The sequence below is a fragment of the Fukomys damarensis genome, unplaced genomic scaffold (assembly GCF_012274545.1).
Source record: "Fukomys damarensis isolate Sample0158 unplaced genomic scaffold, DMR_v1.0_HiC HiC_scaffold_28, whole genome shotgun sequence".
Lineage (NCBI taxonomy): Eukaryota > Metazoa > Chordata > Mammalia > Rodentia > Bathyergidae > Fukomys > Fukomys damarensis.
The window spans coordinates 23,473,881-23,499,462 of NW_022900940.1; the positions used below are offsets into that span (position 1 = coordinate 23,473,881).

General features: G+C 37.2%; 1 protein-coding gene across 1 annotated transcript in view; it reads left to right on the plus strand.

Moving 5' to 3' along the window:
- Gadl1 (glutamate decarboxylase like 1) overlaps window positions 1-25,582 on the plus strand; it is a 170,054-nt gene that overhangs the window by 76,358 nt on the left and 68,114 nt on the right. Inside the window, exons 12-13 of the mRNA XM_033756998.1 lie at window positions 11,678-11,877; window positions 20,002-20,053. Of these exons, the coding sequence (XP_033612889.1) occupies window positions 11,678-11,877; window positions 20,002-20,053 (252 nt within the window). The remainder of the gene's footprint in view (window positions 1-11,677; window positions 11,878-20,001; window positions 20,054-25,582) is intronic.

The window sequence follows — 25,582 nt, forward strand, 5'->3', positions numbered from 1 at the left end:
TTAAGTATCTCTTTTAGAAGTCAGATATTCATTGTGTAAAAAGGCTTCAGAACTTACCTTAATGAATGTAAAAGACAGTTTCTGGTTCTTTTTTTTTAATAAAATACTTCTGGTTTTGAAGCCTTCACATAAATGGTTGACTTTATTTATCTCTATAAATTTGAAAATGGTTGCCTTATTGAATGTTTCCTTATGTTTCAAACAGGGGTCTAAAAATCGTGGCCCTTCAGTTGAAACTGACCTTTTGTCTGTTTTGTAAATAAAGATTTATTAGACCACACCCATGCACATTCATTTAAGTATTTTGCTTTCCTGCTGCAACTGCAGCATTGAGTAGTTTTGATAAAGAGCATAGGGCTTGGAAAACTGCAGGTATTTACAATGTGACCCTTTACAGAAATGATTGTTCTGTTTATTTTAGAATAGCCGTAAAGGAATGCTTTGGTCTGTGTCACTAAAATTTGATACAGGAGATTTTGGAATTAAGTATGATTTTTTTAGTGGGTAAATAAACCTCTGACTTGGAATCCCATCAAAACTGTGTTCAGATTCTGCCTCTAATTGGAACACCCTGAATGACTTTGACAAGTCACTTGATCTTTGTGAACCTCAGTTCTTGTCATGGTTAAGCTTAATTGTGTCAACTTGGTTGACTTTGGGTAGTACCTCCTCTCTCTCACTTCTTCCTCTCTCGTTCTGATCCTCTGTTCCACTTCTCAGCTGCCATAAACTAAGCATCTTTGTTCCCTCAGGCCCTTCTTCCATGATGTTTCTGCTTTGGAGCTAGAGGGCTATGGATTGAATCCCCCAAATCCACGAGCCAAATTAAACTTCTCCTCCTTTAAACCATAGGTGTCGAGTATTGTGTCTGAGCAATTAGAAACCTGACCAGTACAGTTCTTTTCTCTGTTAAAGGGAGACAGCCTCCTCTTTTGAAAGACAATTATCACATTAAACAAAATAATATTTAAAAGTGTGTCGTGCATTTCCAAGCATGTAGGGAGCACTTAATAAATGGAATTTCTTTTCTTCTTTTTCTGTCAAGTTGAAGAATGAAGCACAGGCAAATGCACACTTCTTTGTCTGGACAAATGTCCATTAGTATGTTGGACATTTTAGCATATTTCTTTATTTTCTCATGAGTCTTTGAAAAAGAAATGCTTTTGTCCACTGCCTCTTTGTTTCTATCAAAGGCTTACCAATTGCTTTGCAATTCATTTTTAAAGCATTGTTTAAAGCTAGTTTTAAGTAGCATTTTTCACAGTTATGTTAAGATCAACAATTTCTAATAACCCTTCAGTGGTTTTATATACAGAATTGCAGCAAACCTGTGTTTCAGAAATTACTTTCCTACATTGCATTTTTCTCTCCTATAAAATCAATCTCCTGCCACTCAGGCCTCAGAGGCAAGACCTCTCGAGGATACTCAGACTCCAGTATTGGTTGCCTTGCTGTTGAATGTATAAAATAGTTTTGAGAAGGAACCATGGCCCTGTTAAACAGCGTCAAAATAAGCTGGAGAAACAGAATGCTGTTTTCAGTGCTGTGCTCTTATTCTGCAAGTTCTCTTCTAGCCTCAGTCCAAAGCGAAATATTTGCTCCATTTCCTTTTTTTTTTTTCCCATTTGAAAGAGAACATTTCCATACATGTCTGTCCGCCTACATTAAGAAGATGAAATTAATCCATCTAGGCTGAAGAAATATGCCTTATGTTAATAAATCTTTATTTCCAGGCATTTGCTTAAACATTATGCCCTGAGTAATGAAAATATCCCCAGGAGGTGGGCTACAGTACATAATCATTATTCTCAGTTACAGGGGAATGAAAATGTGATCTGATGAAGCAAAACGATGTAGTTGACAGTTCCACAGTAAACACCCAGGGTTGGAAAATAGCAAATGACTATTGGATACTTTTGTTGTGCATGAATAATTGGACTTACCAAGTGTGCTTTCTGCTCTTACCCTGCTTTCAGTGTGGATTTCATGTGCAGCATCACTCCAGGATTCACTATTTTCCATTCATGTTTTCTGCCAGCTTTGATCTCATCTCTTCTCCTACTCCCCTTTCACACATTTTCTACACCCTTTCTCTCTTCCACATCCTCCTTTTCTCTCCTTATCCACCGCATTATAAGCTGCCTTAACTCTGTTTTGCAACAAAGTAGGGTGTCTGTTAAATATATATCAAGTAAAATCACAGAAACTCAAGAGTTGGAACTAGTATAGAAAAAGTAAAAGTCACAGTTCTTGTCAGAGTTGTGAGCAAAGTTTACTCACATCTGCATGCATATGATTAGCTTCTGCAGACAATATTCTTCTCCAGATCACAAAACCATAGCAAATACAAGGTTGAATAGAATAGGGTTCTCAGTTTTGCTTACATATTATATCCATGCCATGATTCATGGATGTGTGTCCCAGAGCTTAGAGATTTCTTCCCTCTGATTAAGACTCCAGTATGAACGTTATTCTCTTTATTTTGAGTGTCTGATATAAAGTCTTTCTTTTCTTGTATTTAAACACAAATAAGACTAGGGTCATGGGCACTAATTGCACAAAAAATTCTGAAAATCACCCTCATAAAAATTCAAAATTTATGATGTCACTAGTCATAACATGAATGTGATGTAATGCTGACTGAAACTTCTGGCTCAGAATGTTTCTGTGTCGGGTCAGGAGCCCTCAGTTCAGTACTTCCTAGTGCTGGCTGCATATTAACATAACCTGGGAGAGCTTTAAAACAATTAACATGCTTCATATCTCACACCAGAAATTCTGATTATTTTTGGTTTGGTCGGGATTTAGAACCTAACATTAGTATTTTTTTTATTGGGTTTACTGGTACTGTTTAGGTACACGGTACAGTTACATTCATCATTGGGATCTTGTACCTTTACATGACAGATCTTGGTTCTTATTTTTTTCCCTATACCCCTGCCCTCCCTTCACCCCTCCATACTTCCCTATTTACAAAGACTTTGTTTCCATTATTTTATTTTCTCATTTTTTTTTCTTTTCCCTTATTTCCGTTCCCCTACCTTCCCACTTCCCCTACACCTTTAGCCCTTTTCTATTTCACATTGTCAGTTATACCATTTGGATCTTATTTAAACTTTTAGTTTTTCACACCAGAGAAACTATTCAGCATTTACACGTGTGTTTTATTTATTTCACTTAAGAGTATGACCTCAGTATGTATCCATTTTCCTATGAATGACTCTAGCTTCTCATTCTTTATGGCTGAGTAGTATTCCATTTTATAGAAAAACCACGTCTTTATCTAGTCTCCAACTGATGGGCAATTGGGCTGTTTCCAAGTTTCAGCTACTACAAACTGCCACTGTAAACATGGGTGTGCATATATCTCTGCGGTATCTAGCATTAGTATTTTTAAAAAATGCTTATCAGGTGATCCTAATGTTACCTGGGGTTAGGGCACACTATACTAACTGGTCTTGAGTTATGGAGGCAATTGTAAGTCATACCAGCTTTTTATTTGTCCATTTTGATGAACAGAACAAAAAAGAATGGGATAGAAAATATCAGTAACCATTCCACATAGTAATGAGGTATACCATTTCAAAAAAAACCTTTGTGTCAATTCATGTATGTTAGGGTGGATACCGTATCACTATTTAAAAATCTGTACTGAGGGTTGTAGTCAAAGGTTGAAAAACACTGTTTTAAATTATCTTTAACAGAGAAGGGGTGCAGATAATTGCATAGGGAAAATTGGAAAATTTCCATCTCTCCTCAGAGAGAAGCACAATCACACTATTTTTAAATGCTTATAGAGCAAGGAGAGGTTTTTGTCATATGATCTCTGCGCTATCAAATGTTTCTTACCTATTTATAGAAGCATTTACATATTCTCTAAGAAACTGGGTCCAACATTCCTCTCTCCTGTAGGCAGTGTCATGGTTTAAAATTATTAAGTTGCATTTCTTAAAAATATCTGTTTGCTCAGCCTCATTTTCAAATCAGCTCATTCTAACCCTTAGCTGGAGGAATTTAAGGACGATTTACACCTCTGGAAAAAAATTTGGGTCTCAGCTCATGCATTAAAGCATGATATCAGTTTTCTGAAAAATCCCTGTTTGGCTTTCAGGCTTAGAATTTAACAAAACTTTCTTGAATCTTCCAGGAGGCTTTATGGAAGGTGAGGGGGTTGGGGACTTTGGTATTAACACTATGTGCTCGAATATTTCCTGATAGTACTCAGATATTACAGGAGATAGCAATGTGTGACTCAATCTTATGGCTTTTGGCTGTTCATATGCTGATAAACCATAGATCCTACTTTAAAATGCACCTATTTTCCTAAGCCTGCTGGCCCCACCCTGGAATGTGCTGGTCCCTCTCCCTTTCCTCAATTTACTCTCCTTACTCTTTCCTTCTGGCTCACCTTTGCTTTCATTTCTAGTTATATACACACCTGCCCTGAAGAGGTGTTTACTCCAGCCTTTTTGCTCAGGGGAGAGAGGATACCTAGGGAGGTAGATGGAAAGGGTCGGAGGAGGCTGAGGCCATTAGCTGGCTGAACTCGCCTCAGCCGGAGGGTACCAGAAGGGACCTGAGGCATTCTGCCCACTGCCTGTGCAGTCTTCCTTTTTGCCTCTTCTGCTTGGAGCTGGCATAGAGCTGTAGGTTGTGTTTGATGATTTAGAACAGGACCCTCAGTGGGAAAGTGAAAGAAAAAGTGAATTCAGGTGTGCAGAGCAACTCAAGAACTTCCCGAAGAGAATTAGCCAGAAGGCCAAAGGTAGGAGACAATGCAAGTAGAAAGTATGTAAAATGATCTCTTTCTTAGCATTGAGTGATTCTGTTTTCTCAAAGAGCTTGCCTTCACTGATGACTGATGCTAAAAACATCATGTCAGTGAACTGAAAACGGAGAAGACAACACTGTGTTAGACACCCAGTACATAGTGCCCAGAAACTTCCTGGAAAAGGCTTGAATTAGGCAGAGCCTGAAATGGTTTGCAGGCGGCTGAGAGCACAACAGAGTATTTTGAGGAAATGGAGGCTGACATAAAATTTAAAAAGGAGATCTAAAAGTGGAAGGACAACAGGCTCACAGATGTCGCTGCAGGCAGAAGCGAGTGGGGCAGACTCCTCAAGCACAAATGTCATAAGTATCGGCGAACTTCTAACCCTAACATCTTCCAGAAAATACAAGCAGTGAAGGAAAGGAGAAAAGCAGTGAGAATTGGAGAATTAATTGAAGACACAAATAGAGGATGATCTTTGGGTAACACCAGTGAGTAGGAAATAGAGATGGGGAAAAGGGATGGGGAAGGGAAATGAATAAACTGATTGAAAAGGATCAATAGACACTTATATGTCAGATGCAACCTTTTAACAGACACTGAAATAGGTAAAGCATATACTGAAATCAGCTTTCAAGTTTCAGAGGAGAAGGCAGATAAATACTCAGATTTAGGCTCAAATTCGAAGAAAAACCACGGCCCTTTATTAAAAAATAATATTTTTTCTCTAAGTAGGATACAGTGCTAGATGGTTTTAATTTTTACTGAATAGGGATTGAACTTGCTACAAGAGAAATAAAATTAGTCAAATAAGTACTAAGCAGATCAAAGAAACAGTGATCTCAGTATGTGAAGATAAATGCAGTGATGATGTCAAAAGTAATTTCGATGACCAGTTCTCATTCCTACCACTGAACTTATACTACATCGGTTTGGTTCTATGTACTTGAACCCCAGGAAGAGAGAATACTTGTAATGCTGAAGGAATGAAGGCAGACAATGGCAGTGGGTACAAATGCACATAGAGAATTGGAAATAGAGGTTATAGTACCACTTTCCTTTCCTACTTCACTTAGCAATGCCAATTTAGAACAAAACAACAAAAAAAACAAAAACATTTCTAAAGGTGGTGTGCTGGTGCAAGATACTCAATATTGGGTTAGCATCCCTGGATTGTCCGCTGATTTTTCGTAAGCTGCAAACACACCCAAGTAAATAGATGCCTATATTTTAGCATTTGAAGCCTCACCTTGGAATACTATCTCCATATTGTCCATTCATTCTTGCTTTTTACACTTTTTTTTCCTCCCTCTCATCCTATTTTCCTTTCCTGGCCCAGCATTACTTCGCATGTAACTTTGGTGTCTTACTCCATGTAGGCTTGTATCTAATAATGGTAGCAAGAATAGGAGCTTAAGTAAGATCAGGCTCAGCCCCATTTGGAGGAAGAAGACCACGGGAAGCTCCTCCTGTTGCTCTTACGATTTCTTGTAACACCTTTAACGTTGTCTGCCAGTGTGGCCAACTTTTATCACTCAGGCAAATATAAGCTGCTAAAAAAGGGAGATGAGTGAGGGTTGTAATGTAGTTTTTTTTAAATTATAAGGAAGTTTAGAGCTGATATCCTACTTTGCAGCTTGCCTAGGGACGAATAAAGCAGAGAAAGGAGGGGTTGTAACAGCTAGGAGGGGTCAGGACTCAGAAATATACCAGAGAGAAATGGTGGGTAGGATTTTGGCCAAAGACTGAAAAGTGTTCCTAATTAACATTAGATCATTAGATTTTCACAAGATTTGGATGTTATGTAGAACAAGCATCAATATTTCCATGAGGTCAATGAAAAAATGAAGCCTAGAATGTTAAGTGATTTTCTTTGAGATCTGACACCAAGTGATTAAATCCAATGTAGGCTCTGCTGATTCTCACTTTATTCTGCCAGACCAATAGGAAGGATAAGTTGTAAGATCTGTGTGTGCCTATGAAAATTTCACGGCAAACCATACCTCTTGCGACATTTAAGAGTCCAAGTGACTTGGCTACTTTCTACCTTTCCAGTCCTGCTCTCTCTAGCTACACCTACCTCATTCATTCACTCCACTCAGAATGAATTCTGTTCTCTGTTCTCCCATCCCGCTCATCTTTCAGCTCTGAGCTGACATTTTTTTCCCAAAAAGTCTTCTGCAAAATGTAAGGAAGGGAAAGGTGACCTTCCTTTGTGCTATGAAGCATCTTGCTATCTCCTGTTCTAGCCCTATATTCTAATTGTCTGTTTTTCTGTCCCTGTTTCCATCTGAAACTTCTTATTGATAGTGACTTTCTTATGTGCCATACTGTCACCAGTGCCTAGTGTAGCTTTTGGCAGGTACAAAGGCATTCAAAATGGTTGTTCAATAAGTAAATAATGTTAGGGCGTAAACCTTTCCAATGTCCACTTTTGCATTCTGGATTGCAGCCAAACCTTTCTTCTACTGCTGCCTAAATGTGATTTTGTACATTCAATCAACAGATACCAGCTTCAACACTGAGCACTGTGTTGAGACTCTATGCCCAGGCTCCCAGCGTGATGTTTACTATAGAATAGGACCTCATTACATGCTTCTGTAATGAAGTAATTACTACAAAGATGGTCAATATGTTCATTTTCTAAATCATTCAGAAAAGATTTGTGTGTAATTAATAGTGACCCGGGACAGAATATGGGAAAAGCTAAATGGGAAGAGTTGTGTGTAGCTTTTGTTTGCAAAGAATGAGGCAATACAAAAACCTTTGTGGCACAGGGAATGCTAAACTTAAGCAGCCCATGTGGTTGGTCACTGACTCCTGGGAAAGAGACTACTGAATCTGATATGGCCTAGTGCTTTGCTAGTCTTGACAAGGATAATGTGTAGCCTACTGACTCAATGATAAGTTTTTAATGATGTCTCAAGTCCTACCAGAGTCACACGTACTCTCCTTGTGTATTTGCATGTCCGTCGATGCCACTGAGCATAATGGATTGAGAGTTCTGGCCCTGAATCCAAGCAGACTTGGTTTGAAATCTAGAACTACTATCTGGTAGCTATGTGATCTTGGGTACTCAACTGAACCTTATTATGTCTCAGCATTTACAGTAGAGTTGACACCTCAGTGAGTTCTTGTGAGATTTAAATGAACTCATACAAAAAGGTGCTTGACAAATAGTATGAGGTCAATAAATATTAACTGTTTATTATTATTATTGTTTAGGTGTTGTGAACACAGGGTGAAAACCATAGCTGTGGTTTCTGTACTCATGAGAACACTTGTCATTTGCCTGTTTTTCTTTACAATGTAATTAATTCTTTACCTTCCTCTTTGCCTGACTCCTACATGCTATGGTTCCCACACTTCTTGCCAATCACTGGTAGTTTCTTGTCAGATTTGGCTAGCACAAGTTCAGATAACAGACGGAGATTAGGAGGCCAAGAGATTCTTTTTTGGTTAAAGAGAACCAGAGCTGGAAATTAAAGTGGTAAGAAGAGAATTTATTCAGGTATTATTGCAATGGAGGAGAGACTTCATTGTGGAATTTGGCTGAATTCCAAGGATAGCATGGAGATTTATAACCAAAAGCAGGGTAAGGTTCAGTGGATAAAAACATACTAAGAAAACACTCACGATAAAAGGAGGAGACAGGTTAAACAGACTTGACAGTATTCTTGCTGAGGGCAGGGTAGGTCAATCAGAGACCAAGGAGGAGGAATAGGTATTTGGTCAGATACCAAGGGTGATCAGATATCCAAGTGGGGTCTTCTCTCTAAACTGACCTTGCCTGACCACACCAGCCTTGACTAATATGCAGGCCAAAATAGAGACCTGGAGGACTTTGACCAGAGTTTAGTCAAGGAGAGGGTTTCTGTCATGCCTTCACTAGTGGAAGCTATATTGTCTCCATTTTGTCTTTTCAGAGTCTTTTTCCATGTTCGCAGGTCCCACTTGGAAGCCCCAGTTCTGAGGCTTCCTGCCAGATTTCTGCTTAGGGAGTCAGGCCAATTCCGAAGACATTAGAACAAGAGGAAATGACAGATTCCTAATGATGAATATCATTAATCCTTCTCCAGCTGTGCCTGAAGATTATATATGACTTGAGTTCTAAATGTGTGAGCCAGGTCTATGAAGACTCCCCTTTTGCTTAAGCTTCTTTCACTTGCCACTGGGCAAGACCTAATACGATGTGTACTAATCCTTGAAAGCATCCTGAGTTATTATCACTGTGGTAAAGCTACTGGTATTCTCACTGGGTATTTGTTGCTAGAATTCATATAACTGCTATTTATTGTCCTTCCAAGATTATGGTTATGAAGATGAGCAAGTTAAGCATAGTCTTTCTTTCTGCCTGCACAATAATAAGTAATTAATTTTTTTTCAAAAATGTTAACTTTTGCTATACTAATCCTAAAATGTAGTTTTCTCTGGAGATCCGAGTTTCTTGTCCTGGTTGATGTGTATACTAAAGCTAAAGGACATCTCATCCATTTTAATATGAGGCTGTAAACTAAAATGCGCAAAGCAGGAACTTTAGGGGCAAGTTTCCATTTATTTTTGATAAAGTAAATCCCTAGCCTCCAGTTGTTCTTTATGAAACATTTCTAATGCAGGAGGGTTTTGTGTGTGTGTGTGTGTGTGTGTGTGTGTGTGTGTGTGTGTGTGTGTTTTAAAATTAACTGTGTCATTGCTGCAGGACAATCGCTCATTCTGTGGTATGCTTTCTCAGGACTCTTCCTCTCCATTTTCCTATGATGATGCAGTTTGTCTTTTGACAATGCATGGGTCTGCATCTCAGTCACTAATGTAAGCCCTTGAAACTTGCTTGAGACATATCCAAAGTTCATTTACTTTGGGGATTAAAAAAATTATCTTTCATGGTTGATCAATTAAGTATATAATCATGATACAAATGCACATGTTTGTGCACCTGTGTTGTCAATGGGTCTACACGGTTTGTCTTCAAAATGTATGCAGTGGCCTTTTGTTAGTGTTATAATAATATATGGCTAGAATGTAGTTGCCATGGAAACAATAACAAAATTTTATGACTTATGAAAGGTAGGGAGACAGAGTGGTGGTAGCTATGATCAGCTGAAGAGCTACTAGTAAAGTGAAGTTTTAAAAGTAAGAATCCTTTTCTACTTTAATATTCAGATCAGAGCAATCTGTTTTTCCCTTTTGTCCATGAGAATATCCATCACAGCCAGGCTGTAAGCTTACTAGTATTCTTTTGAATATCATGTTATACTCCATTTATTGTGAATAGTGGGTGAGTAGAATTTTGGACTTTCTTGTATTTGGTATATAATGTTTTACATTATATAAAATGGCTTTTGGTTATCAAACATATTTAGATCAAGATTAGTGTCCACAAAAGACATTGCTGCTATTAAAACAGGGAGTTTTTCTTTCATTTGGAGTGCGATGCCCCAAGATTTTCTTTTCATTTTTTAACTATAAGCACATTAGTCAAGTGGACCATATTTGATGCAGTCTCTCATTAGAAGGAAATATTCTCTAGGATCCTTTATAAATTCTTACGCCTTCCTGAAAGTTTTGCATTGTTTAAAGTTTGGACGTTGTTCTAACGTTGAAGTGCATATATCTTGTTTTTTCCATTCATACCATATGTAAGGGGAGTGGGAGTGAATTATGGCTTTAGGGACATGGTGTCATTGTCCTGATAACTCAGTGGGGTTACTCTGTTCCAAAACAGTGTTAAATTCCATGAATGTGGAGATGGTTAGAAAATGACTCCTTCCTTCAAGAATGTATTTGGTCACATGAGTGGAATTGGGACTGGTCATTAAATGCGGACAACACAGCAGGAAGGACAACAGATTCAGCTAAATAGCTGGGTGGAATGGGCAAATAAGTAACAGAGTGGCAAGAAATATTGAGACAGAACCCCATGAAAAGATAGGCCTAGATTATATTATATGTTAGTGAACTTCAAAATTTATAAATGTGCTATGTATAGTTGAGTAAATGTGTCAAAAATTGTAATAAAAGAGACAAAAATCATGCAACTGGGGTTAGCAAAGCTATAAATGGGACAGATTCTAGTGATTAAGGGACAATAAGTTGATTGGTAACATTGGTGGAGCAGAAGAATGATCAGTATTTTCTAGCAATGAAGGTGCTCAGAGGTTGCCGGGGCTCTGAATGACAGGTGAGGACCAGAGGCCCAAGTGCAGACACTTGATGTCACTGAAGGTAACATGGTTTAAACCAATGATTTGGGTTCAAGGTGAACATCGTGCAATGGTGATTGAATAAATTGTCCCTGACTTTTTTGTGAGAAGTAACCACTCAGTAAATGTGGATGAAATTTGGTTGCAAGTAAAACCAGTGTGATTCAGACACAAAAGACCTGTGGGATTTGGCTGATGTTTTGTGACTAGGAAGTCTTGTTACCTCTTAACTCTTCCATTCCTATTTCCTCAAGTGTTTCATCCCTGAGACATTGTTGCATCCAGTCTTTTATTGTGGACATGAATAGTTTTTGTCTATAAAATGTGTATAATATGTCAGAGTTTTCCTCAATGTGGTGCTTTCAGTGAGTTAATTTCTCTGGAGAAACTGGCCCACCTTGATGTCACAGAAATGCAGATATGTTCTTCTCCAGTGTTCACACTCATAGTGAAATTGCGAAGATGGGTTGTAATGTCACCAACTCTGGGGGGTTTTAACTTTTATTTTTTGGAAGCACAGTGGGTAATCTCTGCCTCAAGTTAAAAGGATACTAATTGTGTCCAACATGGGACAGCCATACAGTGGGGCATACTCCCTGCGCGTGTAGTGGAATGCCATACAGATTTTGTTTCTGCATGTTTTCAAATTTGAATGCATTGTGAAAAAATAAGCAGTCTTATAATATGTTTTCTTCTTTTTTCAAAGGATCTTCTTAAGAAATGCTACTCTGCTGAGGCATCTTACCTCTTCCAACAGGATAAGTTCTATGACGTTAGCTATGATACAGGAGACAAGTCTATCCAATGTAGCAGGAGACCAGATGCATTCAAATTCTGGATGACCTGGAAGGCCCTGGGGACATTAGGCCTTGAAGAGAGAGTTAATCGTGCTCTTGCTTTGTCTAGGTACGTGTGTGTGTGTGTGTGTGTGTGCGCTCATGTATGTTCTGTAATAGAAAAACCAAATGCAGCTAACCTTGTTGAGGCTCCATACATATTCTTTTGCTTGTGAATTCCTTCCCTCATGCAACAAACATTTTCTTAATACCTACTATGTGTTAGGAACTGTGAACAGAGCTGCACTTCTACATGCGCTCCAGGATCCTAGCCTCTTGAAAGATACGCAGGTGAAATACAAAGCAAGTCACCTTTTTGGTAAGAGAGGTACCTGGTGCTTCAAGAGCATTCTGGCGAGTTCCGTAATTTGTTCTTAAGGAACATGGGCAGAGTCTTGAAGGAAGATCCTCAACTGAGATCTACTGAAGAGAAGGGGAGAATGATTCAGGCAGAGTCCCAAATCTCTGGATGTGAGAAAATTAAGAAGTCAGTGTGACTTTAAAGACTGAAAGCAGATCTTCGAGAATGGGGACTGTAAAGGGATAAGGGAAAAGGTAATATAGAAGCATTGTGTTTCCTTTCCTTTTATTATCATTAAAACAAAGCTTTTGCCATAACTTTAAGAACACTGGAAAAGCTCTTGAGATACAGGTGCTGGACACTTGCCACCTGAACAGGACTCAGCTACTAAATTTACAGCAGTGGGTACAAATGAATGAGACACAACCAAATTTAACTTTGAATGTGTTTTGTAGATTGTACCCTGCATGGGGTTGAACTTAATGGTGTTCATAAAACATTTAAATATTTGAAATGTATTACCCCCGAATCTGGATTTTTGGCATTTCTCGAAAGGTTAGAAGGCTTTTAATTCTACATTGTACCAATTAGCTGAACATGAATTATGCCTAAATCTATGGAGAACTACACTCTCTGAAACTTCCTGCTGTTTGTGCATGTATTTATTTAAAACCTAGCATTGAGGTATAGGCAAACTGGATTCAGAACCTTGTTTTATCACTAACAAGCTATGTGACTTGGGCAAGTTTCTTAACTTCTCTGTATCCCAGTAAGATAGTAATAATAATATCACCTGTTTCAAATAGTTATTGTGGAGATTAAGAGAACTGATATATTTAAAACAATACCAGAGATGTGCTACATAGTATATGAGTTATAGTTATTTTCTTACATGTTTGACCAGTATAGGTATCAAAGTTTGTGATCTCTCGTTTGGATAGTCTTTCCCTCTTCACTCCTTATTCACATATCACTTGGAAAAGATTTAGTCTTTGGAGATTTATAATAATTTCTTCTTCTTAGAAAAATAGAATAAATATTCTCTGGAACCAAATGGCTGAAACCCAGTGTCTTAAAACAACAATCATTTATTCTCGGGGGTCTGCAATTTGGGTAGTGTGGTTTTACTTCATAGTCAGGAAGCAGGGGTATTAGAATCTACTCTCCACATTTTTTTTTTCCATCTTCCTTTGACTAGCAGGCTGGATGGAGCATATTTTTGTGATGGCCATGAAGAAACCCAAAAGGCAAGTTCATTTTAACTCTGGAATACATTATATCTACTGATTTTCCTTTAGTCAAAGCAAATAACATGGCCAAAAACAGAATACACAGTTAAAGACAAGGCTTTGTTTCTTTCAGAAGACTTTTAGAAATCAGTAATTCTGGTAATTATAGTTTAAGAAGTAGTTTCAATATCTGTGAATATTATGTCAGGATTCTTTGGTGGTAAGCAACAGAAACCTTAACCATGCTATCATAAACAAAGAAAAGCAATTTATTACTTCATGTTACTTGTACGAATAGTGTAAGATGACTCCTGCAATATCTTAAGGGACTTAAAGAATATCATTGGGCTTCAATCTTTCTGTATCATTCAGCAATGTTTTTTTTTTTTTTCATGTTAGATTTCTCCCCATGTAGGAAGGTAGGTGTCAGGCATCATATCTTTATTCTTCTAGGTTCAAGGTCAAAGTCAAAAGGAGAATGTGGCCCTCATAACAATCCCAAGGAAAGTTTAACTATTAATGAGTGAGAGAAATGTCCTTCTCTGAATAAGCAATGGTTTGCTAGGTGAATGTGACACATGCATTGGTTTATCTGAGTCATGTGCCCTCGGTTGTCACTGGGAGAATGTCAACTCCTTCTAGAGAAAATGCTCAGAAACCAGGTGAGGAATGTGTCTTTACTACAAGGGTTAAAGTGCCTCTATTAGAAGTAGGTACTACCAAGTAATGAAAAAATGAAACTGTGTACCATAAATATTCATAATTTTCCATTAAATTAAAATAGATGTCAGGAACCTGTTTCCTGCTTTTATTTTCTTGTACAATTTAAATGTGGTTGAGCCTCTGCATTGTTTTGTCTAAGCTGGGAAGTAATTCAATGACAGGTGTCTTGAAATAAGGCTAGATATAAATATTTGATGATCATATTTATTATGAAGTTAACATTCATCTCAGGGTAGACTTTACTTTATAGTCTAAGGATATTTTCTAATTTTTGCAGAGAAATATCACAGGAGGAGAAATGTTAACATTTCAGTTCAATTCAGTAAACACTTATTGTTTGTAAATGTTTGTCAAGTTGAATTGAATTAACATTTCAGTGAGTACCACTGCAGACTCTTGTGACCTACATTTAAATATTTGAAAAGGATTCCTTTCTCTTTCATGCCATTATTCATAATAGTTCTCTTGATTTCCTTTTACTCGCTTTTTTTTTTTTTTTGCAGTACTCAGGACCTTGCTCTTGTGAGGCACGTGGTGTTGCCACTGGGCTAAATCCATGACCCCTTTACTCAGTCTTGATGCTGTTTTACAAGGGTTGTGGTTGGCAAAAGCCATCCTCTTCTCCCACTCACTCCCAAGGCCAAGAAAAAAGATAGTCCTTTCATTCATGTCAATGGTAAAGAATATGAAGTGATAAACTTGGAGAGAGTTTCTCTAGGATGAAGAATCATAGTAAATTAACAACAGAAGGACTTCTGTTTCATGAATTTATTTCTTTTTTTAAATTTTTACTGGTTAGTTTGCAGTCCTGTTTTACGAAAGAAAGAGAATATTATTTCAATTTTGTGGTCTGTTCTGTTTGCTTGAACCTGTGAGCAGTGGTGTTTTGGTGAATCGACACTCAGGAGGAAAACAAAAAAAAACCTTTTGTACTTCCTGCCAATTTTCGTGGTGTAAATATTCCCATTATGGCAAACTGAAAGTTACCAATAGGGGTATGAAAAATCCTAGAATAGTTAGCAGGCACTAGAAACTAGCTCTCAGAACACCACTGATTATGGGAACCAGCATAATTATCTCAAACATTGAAGGAATAGAATTAAAATACTATTTGCCTTCAAGCCTACTGTCCCATGGGAATTTGCTTCAGAGTTGACTAAATAAAGATATTTCTTATCCATAGTGAGAGCACTCTACCAGGCATAATTTCTACATCAGAGTTACTTTGTTTTATTTCCAAGAAATATAATTTCCTTCAGTAGATAACAAGACAGTAAAGCCATACATGATGATGGTGCCACTATGTTGCTCGTTAGTTATTCGCATGCAGCTGTAGCTATAATATCTACTTCTCTAGGCCCTAGGTCAGGTCTTCTAAATACTGGGAAAACTATGCAACTCTTTCCTACCTGTTCTATTACAGTAAGAATCACACTAATGTTATAGAAACAATGTTCCATGCTTCTGAAAACACATGGAGGTTAATTTTAAATTTTGCATATTAACCTTGAGATGTAAGGACCAGATTTCGATAGACTGATCACTATCCTGATCACATAGCTCTCTTCATCTTCCCCAGGGAAAGTAACAGTATATATTTCTAGGAAGACAATGCTTCTGATTTTATGTGTGGCTAAAAATCTATAAATAAGGGGAAAAGAGTACATAGAAAACCTCTAAGGATTTTGTGAATTTCCATTTGACCCTGTCATTCCAATTGAGGAGAACACATTTCTCTCAAAAGCACATTAATGAATAAATTGACTTTTTCCTTTGGTTATTGGAAAGTCAGTGACATTGAGAGCCTAAAGTAATGTGATTATTAAGCATAATTGAACTCCAGAGGGTTCAGGCTTAAGATTACGGCTTCTGTCACGAAGCAGGAGAATGTGCATCTCTGATCTCTGCCTAGAAAAAAACTAGCAGTGCTTTATAATATCCAGGACTACCTGTTGTGGAGGGCACCTGCTAGGCCTTTGCTGTGGAACTCGGGTTAAACAGGTATTCATTAAGCAGTAATTTGTAAAGCAGGCCTCAAAGAGTCATATGTGTGAATCTTTTCACCAACAAACAGTTCAGAAATTCCCATTCTCCTACTTTATTCAGTCTCCAGCGTATTCTTTATCTATTCCCTTGACACACAATCTCTGCAATCTCTCAAGTGGAATTTATTTTATAGACTTGCATGCATTCTGAGAGATTTATCGCTATCAATCTGGGACCGGTGAGCAGTTACACAATGGTATTTTTGTGCTAGTGTATTTTTCTAGGCAGTGGGAAGGACAGAATCTAGAAGGGCCAATGCGTTCAACTTTTTCTTTAAATTGGCAATTTTTTACAAATCACAGTTGCGGGAGAATAGAGTATGTGGGTGTCTGATGAATCACACCATCCATGGGCTGTGTTCTGATATGTGCAGAGCATACAGGAAGCAGATGGAAAAAATCTGAAGAGTTCTGGGAGGCTCTGTGCATCTATCAGAATAAATTTCAATGAGGAAGATGAGACTGGTAGGGAAATAGGGTCCACAGTGGTTCAGGGAGATGCCTCAGTGCCTGGTTGGTTGAGTAAGGAACTGGGCAGCTATTTCCAGAAATAAAACAATATATTGCACCAAGGACAAGTGAAATTAAAAAAAATAAAGAAACTCATGTAAACTCGAGGAATTTACAGTCTTTAACATTGTATGTAAAGGAAGATTTGTTTTGAAATAAGATTATTAATGTATATTTCAGAATCTAGTCAGAATATTAATACATGCTTTCACCCTTTTGTGATTGGTGAAAACTCTTGCTAATATGTATTTTTTCTTCCCTGTCTTTTATGCCAAGCTTAGTGCAAAGGACAAAGAGAAGCCTGATGACATTATTGTTTCTTTTTAAGTCTACATACTCCCTTAATTTTGATACTAGCTTATGGTTTTTGTATATACACCAAAACTGAATGTATATCTTCTTTTGTGGCTTCTGTTTTTTCTAAGATGTATTTTAATTTTAGGCTATTTCCACTCATTGAAAAAAGTTATGAAGAGTGAATTATCCTTATGAATGTAGACAGCTATGACAGCAAACTTATTTGAATTCTCCCGTAACAACTCATTTCATTTGAACATTAGAGGAGGATAGAGTTCTCTATGCAAGTACTTCTAAACTAGTATTTCTAAACTATGCTCAGAAGATCTCAATAGATGATCTTTTTAAAAATATTTCCGTGGTGAAGTATAATCAGGAAATGCTAACCACTGTGTTATTCTTCTCTTGGAAATTCAGAGTGCTCATCAGGACAATAAAGACTCGGAGAGGACCTGTAGCATAGAAATGTTTTTAACTGTGCTTTCACCAGTAAGCATATACTGTTGATTGCCTCCCCAACAACCACTTTCTCTTTTTGCTTGCCTGTAAAATCTTGGTTTTATTTTTAGGTAGTAATGATCCAGCTAGGAACATTGGTGTAACCAATCCCCTTTTGCCAATGATTAATTTAGGGTTTTGGTATATGACTTGATCAATAAGATACAGATGCCGGAAGAGTAAAGTGAAGACTTCTGGAGAAATTATGTTTAACTGAATAGAGGAGGTGTATGATGAAGAGAAAGTGCCTTTACCCTTGTTCCTTTGATTCCTTTTTGGAGCACTGTTTGGGTAAGGAAGTGACACATGCAGTTGGGGTAGTTATTCCTGTAAATACAGAAGGGGACCTCATTCATGAAATGGCAGAAAATGCCTGGTTCCTGGTGACATTTTTGAGTCATCTAATCAGCTCCATAAATGTCCTCATGAATTGAGCCAAGCATACTTGAAACTGTAGACAAAAACAGTCCAATTGGTATGCCCAGAAATGTTCAAAACATACCTGCTAGTGGAACATTTTCATGTAGAAAGCTTAGTAGCGTGACTTACCGTGTAGCACACTTTGGGAATTCTGGTGTTAGACGTTATCTTTGTGATAGCAGCAGTTCTTTCCCCAGGTAACCTTTACCTTCAACACTGCTGGAATGTGACACTGGGTTTCACAGGCTTTGAAGGTGATTGCAGTGGGAACACTGACTTCATCACAAGGCCTGTGTCTGCATGGATAGTGAAAAACAGTTTCAACTAAAATAATTCAAGCTGGGCATGGTGGTACATGCCTATAACCCCAGCACTCACGAGGCTGAGGCAGGAGGATCACTGTGAGTTCGAGACCAGCCTGGTCTACATAGTGAGTCCCAGGTCAGTCTCAACTACATAGTGAGACCCTGTCTCAAAAAACAAAACAAAGAAACAAAACAAAAAAACCTAAAAAAAAAAAAAAAATCAGATTTGTTTGGGGATGTCTTTCCCCCAACACAGCATTAGCCAGTTTAATAAGAGTATTTTAAACTCAGGCCAGAGATAGGGTGCCTAAGTTTCATAGTCATGATTTGCTAGGACAGCATTTTACTGACTTGGACTCTTGTCTCCATTACAAGCATGCGGAAACTGGGGCAGGCTCAGAGAGACTGAGGGATAATGCCTAGTGTCACCGTGACGATCAGCCGCATGCGTGATTAGCATCTCATAACCTGTAGTCATTTCCAAGGTTTCTGAAGGCGCGCGGCAGCTTTCAGAGGCCCCGGATGTTGAGAGTTAGGGTCTCCCTCCTCGAGGCGAGGTCGCTGTATCACTTTTGATTGCCTGTACCTTAGTACCCCAGAAGACAAGAAAAACGATGGTTCACAGCACGTTTCTCATATAGATAGAGATTGAGGAGGCCTGTTTTGTTTTGTGATTTATATTTTTCATTCAAGATTCTTTTTAAAAATTGCATAGTAACTGTGCCTGTAAGACATGGCAATGAAGCACAGAGAGTTGATAATCCCTAATCCCCATTGCATCCTCTTCCTCTCTCCGTCTGGTAAACAAACCGTAACTATTTATGATATAATTCTTCATATTTTTCTCTGTGCGCGTGTCTGCACACAGATAGACATTGGTTTTTCTCTTTTTCAACAATTTTCTTAAAAAACGGAAATTAAATTATCCACATTCTCAGTACCTCTATTTTATCTCTAATACATCATAAGCATCCCTGTGGATTAATTAAAGTAGATAAAATCTCATTTTAATAGCTGTACTGAGTTATATTGGGTTACTATAGAGCATTTTAATTTACTATCTTGCAAATTTTGGATAGTAATCTTGTTTTTTGTTATTTTGTGTAGAACACACACACACATATACACACTATACATATCTGTGTATGTGTATTTATACTTTGGTTCAAAATATGTATCTTTTTGTCTATCCTTGGTATTATTTTTTTCCTAGTAGACCTGCACAAAAGTTGTTTGGTTGATCAGAAGATACGAGTACTTTATTATTATATTTAAAAGGTTTCTCGCTAACATCCGATGTTGAGAGGCCTTAAAATTTGTTTCCAGTATCATGTAGATAACGTGGCTCAGTATTATTATTTTCATTTGCACTTTTAACATAATAGTGATTATCTTGGAGAAGATGATGTTGTCTTAACTTATATGGAAGGATTACATACAAAAAACCAAAACCAAAACCAAAAAACAAAAACAAAAACCAAACCAAAAAAACCCTCTTTTCTCCAAGCCAGCAAGGTAATTCAGGGACCTGCGGCAAATCCTCATCCAGAATATGGATATGAAACCCATATATTCAGAGGTATATATCCAATCTACTTTATTTGGTTTTTCACACTGGGGTTAAAAGCTGATGTTAATGTATAAGATAGCAATCATATCATTAAAAAGATGTATTTTGGTTTTGTTGAGGTCCAGAGCGTTGCAGTAAACTCAGGAGTATCTTTTTAAATCTTTAACTCTGCCCTTAACTGTATTTTCTTATGTCTAAGCCTTGTCTTGTATCAGAAGTAACAGTTTTGTTATCAGTCCTATTTGTGGTCTTTCTTATTTGTAGATTATAAATATAATTGTGACTTTTACTTGTAGGTACCTAGTAGATGAGATCAAGAAGAGAGAAGGATTCAAGTTACTGATGGAAGTAAGTGATTGTGGAATTGTGCTCCTGATTTTATCAGTCAATAGTGATGAAGGTGGTCATTTTCTGATCTGTTATATTTCATTGGTTTTTGTGTTGCTGACTAAGTCATTAGCTTAATTCATACAGTCCATTATGCTAATTTACTCTATTAGCAAGCATTTTTTTCTTTGTTGGATCACAGGGAATACACTTGCCTTTAAGAATTGAAAATTAAAGTCTTCAATAATAATTACTAGGGATAATGCTGAATAAATTATAACCTCTATCTTGATATATAAATTGCATAATGATTGTACTACAAAAATTCAACTGTGCTGTAGAGATGCCTGCATATGAAAAATCAATTAAGGGAATGTACAATAAAGCATACACTTTTCTCTTGTTATAAAATAACGAGAGCATATTAGCTTTGAAGCAATGGGGAAATAAGCCATTTCGGTTTTGGTCTTGTTAGATTGTTTGCTATATATATGAAATAAGATGGTTGCAAAGATACATTTATTTTAAAATATATGGTTAGGAACTGCAGGATATTACTTATTCCTGATTTTTAAGAAATGGAAAGTATGAGATTATCTTAGATCTTCTTATAGCATGTAATTTATAGATGTTTTTAAACAAGTATGAGATCATGTAAAGATGACAATTTAGGGAGCTTGCTGTATACAAAAAAATCTAACTAATTTTTGGTAACCCTTTACTCAGCAAGATATAGTCAGGAATTACTGTGTGCCAGGCACTAAAGATACAGGATAGGAAAGGCCCCTTCTCTCAGGTGCTTACAAATGGAAAATGAAAGACAGTAAGCAAGCACACTTTACAAAGGAAATGGTTCGTGAGATGTCTTAAGCAAACAGATGGGCTCATGAGAGATAATGTAGTACACAGTAAAACATTTACCAACATGGCCAATTCTATGATAGAATTAAATAGGAATAAAATTCTGAAATAGGGGTGCAGGCAGGATGGTGTGCCCAGTTTGAATAGTAAGGGTAGGAGCTTTTAAGCTTATTTTTGATCTTAGACTTGAATGATGATAAACATCAAGCCATTCAGACCTCAGAAGGAAAGCCATTCTAGGCAGAATCAGTTAACAATCCCAAAGGCTTAAAGTTGAAAAGAGTTCTCTGTGCTTGATGGGTACAGTAGATGATAGGGTCAGAGAAGAAAAGAGACCAGATCAGATAGGTCAAGTAGCTCAAACTAAAACCCTTGGCTTTTATTCTAAGTGCGGTCAGTCATTGGAGGTGTTTTAAAAGGATGGAGTCTGATTCCGATTTCAAAAGATCATGTTGGATGTCATGCGAAGAGAAAAATGTGGTGGAGATGGTAGTGAAGGGAAGATGAGAAAAGAATAAATGAGACAAACTGGGAGAGTGTTGCTATAGCCCAGGTGAGATATGGGGAGAGTCCTCAGCTAGCTTGAGAGATGCAGCTCAGGGAATCCAGAGCACGGCTTCCACTTCTGTGCACAAAGGGAACATCAGATTAGAAAGCCCTAAAATTTCAAAGTTCCTAAAAAACAGAGAGATAAAGGAGTTCACAAAGTTGATATATGAATGACTTCTTATATATTTTTATACATAGCAAGGAAGCAAGAAGACAAATTTAGAATGTGGGACGTTCTATTAGACAGGTGACCTAATTTCTTCAATAGGTCAGTGATGTAAACATAAAAGAGGGAGTGGTGATAATTGCTTTAGGTTCAAAGAGGCTAAGGCTTCCTCACAACCCAATGCAGCATTTAGACTGTTGGGATGAACAAATTAACTCTAAAACGTTTTGGAAGCAGAGAATTTTGAATATGAAATGGCTGAGAGGCTATCACAAAATAATGGGCAACTCCATTAGCCACAATAATGGCATTATAACTGTAAAAACATGTCTGCAGTTTTTAGAAGTGTGAATCTAAGTTTGGATGCAAGAAACAATTTATATGATTTGCTTAAGTTGAGTTTGACTCACTCTTCTAAATTTTTTGAGTTGAGTTACCTGTTTATATTCTCAAATTTGAGTTGTCATACTTCCTCTGGCAATGGGACCAGTGTGTTTATGGAAAGTACTGCTTATCTTGGAAATATACGGTCTTTGACAGCAATGAAATAAAAAAATGATGAGAAATAAGGTGCATGTATAAAATGGTTTTTATATATTCTTCCTAAAGTCTTAGAAAAGTGAGAAAGGAGCCCCTTTCCATCATATTTAGGAAATTACATTCAGATCCTCATGATGAAGGTGAAGGTGAATTTTAATCTGTAGGCATTTTATGGCCCCAGATATTTTTTCTGTATGAGCCAGTCGGTCCTTGGGCAGTAAAGTTGACTTCCTAAATTATCTTTCAAAACTTCTACGAGAAGGGTTTTCTCAGGTGTTGTCGTTTTTCTTTGTGTTTTTGGTGCTAAGAATGGACTCCAGGGCCTTGCACGTGCACAGCTCACTTCACCACTGAGCCACACCTGGGCCCCCTGCTATAAGGATTTTTGTATGCAATCTATTTGCGTTCCTCTTTATTTTGTGCCAAAAAATAGAGTAGAATCAGACCTTGAATTTCACATATAAGTGTTAAGAGTAATAAAGGAGGGGGAGAAGAGCAGAAAAATGAGGACTTGTTAAGCAGATAGTACTAAGAATACATTCATAGGAAAATGGATGCATATTGAGGATATACTCTTAAGTGAAATAAATAAGTCACACATGTGTAAATACCGAGTAGTTTCTCTGGTGTGAATAAACTATAATAGTACATAAGATCCTAATGGTATAATTGACATGTGAAATAGGAAGAAAGGGCTAAAGGTGTAGAGGAAGTGGGAAGGGTAGGGGAAAGGAAATAAGGGAAAAGAAAAAAAATATGAGAAAATAAAGAAATGGAAATAAAGTATTTGTAAATAGGGAAAGGAGGAGGAGGTGAAGGAGGAGGACAGGGGTATGGGGAAAAAATGAGAACCGAGACCTGTCATGTAAAGTTGCAAGATCCCAATGATGAATGTAACTGTACTGTATACCTAAAATGTACCAATAAAATCCATGAGAAAAAAAATAATAAGTGGAACAGTGAAAAACGTAAATGAGCATAACAAAACAGGACCCAGTACTTGAATATTTTTCCCTGAGAACAATGACAAGAATGCATATCTTCTTGAAGATGATTGAAAGTTTTCCTTTCAAGTAAATTCTGCATTATTCATAGTCTTCTGAAATTCATAACTCTGTTTTTCTCTGTGTTGAATCTCAGATCTAATAGATGCTTTCCTAGAGGCATATTCATTTCTATACTTTCACTCACATATTTCATTTTGATGTCTTGGAAAGATCCTAATTATTCAGTTTTCTATTGTTCTTCCTGGGTTCTACATTAGGAGTTATTTACATCATACAGATTTCAGAGTAATAAAGGGCCTTTCAGGACATCTAATTGGCCCACTGCCCATTACAGGAAACCTCTGGACAGCACATCTAACAGGTGTCAGCCTCTACTTGAACACTTTGTGTTGCAGAGAGGTCACTAGTTCATCTTTTTTCCAGGTAGCTCTGATTATTCATATTCTAGTAGATATTCAACCTAACTAATGTGTATTCAGCGTGATGTGATTTATCTCACACAGCAACCCAGTGTTTAATCTTCTTCTTGTAGTTCTGTAACATTTTTCTTTGTTATTCACTCTGCCCTTCTGATTGTCTCCTACTGTGGTTTCTTAGCAAAGGGATAGTTAGACACATGGGAGCCATTGTATTCAGAGGGACGGCAAAGAGTTGGAATGAGTAGAAGACAAGACTTAAGGAAAAGAAGTGAAGCTGGAAATAGAGGTAGTCATTCCATGAAGGGTTTCCTCAGATGTCTTGATTTTTTTCTACCTTCTCTCCCAGTTTCTCTCTTCATTTGACTTTTTCTTCTCAGTCTTTATAAAAAGGTGTCTCCATTTAGGTACCCATTTAAATATTCACCTCCCCTCTTGTCTTTGGTCCTTTATTCTGCCCACATAGTCTCCCTGAAATGTTTTATTCATATCTTGAGCTTTGCTATACAAAGGCCCAATGTCTGTCTCCATCCTTGACTTGTCTCCTAAACTCTCTTTTCTTTGTATAAAATTATGTCCTGAAATTTTCATGTAGACGCCATAGGCACCTCAAATTTAGCATTCTAAAGATGAGGTGCTGACATCTTTTTGACTAAATGCTATATTCTTCTTTTGGCCACTAGTACTGTGATCCATCCAAGCAAAACTGAAGTCATTTCTCACTATCTCCCTTTTCTTTCCCCTTATATACCTGGGGTACTTAGTCTACTGTTTTGGTTCAGGGCCCTGTCATTCCTCAGGCTAACACTATCTCTTAACCTGACTTTCACTTGCAATCTTAGATCTCTCCAGCTCATTTTCCACACTGCAGCTTGGATTTTCCAAACTGAAGTCTGTTCCTTAAAGTAAAACTCTGCAGTGACAGCACATTTCCTCTTAGAACCAGACCAAACTCCCCACTATGCTATATGAGGAAACCTTCCCGAAATGACTCTACCTCCTTTTCCAGCTTTATTTCTCTTCATTAAACCCTGTCCAATAACTCTTTCCAGCTATTTGTCACTCCCTTGAATTTACTGGCTTCTACATGTGCATTATTCCTTTTCCAAAAATATTTCTGTGATTATGAAGTTTCTTTTATAACGCCCATTCCACTGAGCTGCATCACCTAGTGCCTTAGTCGTTTCTGAAGGTAAGAATATAGTGTGAGTCATTTGCTCTTCCAGATGCTTTGCCAATACCTGTAACACAGAAAATTCAGCTTATTAGATTGAACAGTTTGATTGGCCTCTTGGGACATTCTACAAATTTTATTGTTCCCCTCAAATATGATATAAAGAAATTATCATAGCATTGTATCTCAACTAGTACAGATTTTAATGAGGTTATTTCATCCACTTGAAAATGACATTTCTTTCTATTAGTAGTAGCCCAAAGAAAAAACACTAACCTAAGTGCCTGCTGTATGCCAGGTATAGTACTGAATTCTGGAATAAATTATATTTTTATTCATCTACCCTTCCTGTGATTATGAAAACAATGTTATTTTACCTCCGTGTTATAGTTTAGGAAGCTGAAACCTAGAAAATTTGACGTCCCTCCAAAAAAGCGTTGATGAATTTAGAATTCAAACTCATATTGTCCTGATTATAAACTCTGGGCTTTTGATGCTACCTAATATTTGCCTTGAAATTTTCCAATAGTACAATCTTATATGAGTACCTTGGAGCTCAAAGCCGATTAAAATCTACCATGCCAGCTTTTCCTTCATTCTATATTTGCATAATTGATTATTTGAAAGTATATGCTAGTGTGCATTTCAATTTACTAAAATACATAATGCTAGCTTTAATTTTTATTACTATTACTCAGATACAATAACACCACAAGCAAAGGAAGTGATTTTTTAAAAATATGACCTAGTTTTATAGAATTGAACTTTTATATCTTTGTGACCACTAATTTATTTCCCAAGTGATCTCATATCACTTATTCAGTGATTCTTCTGGAA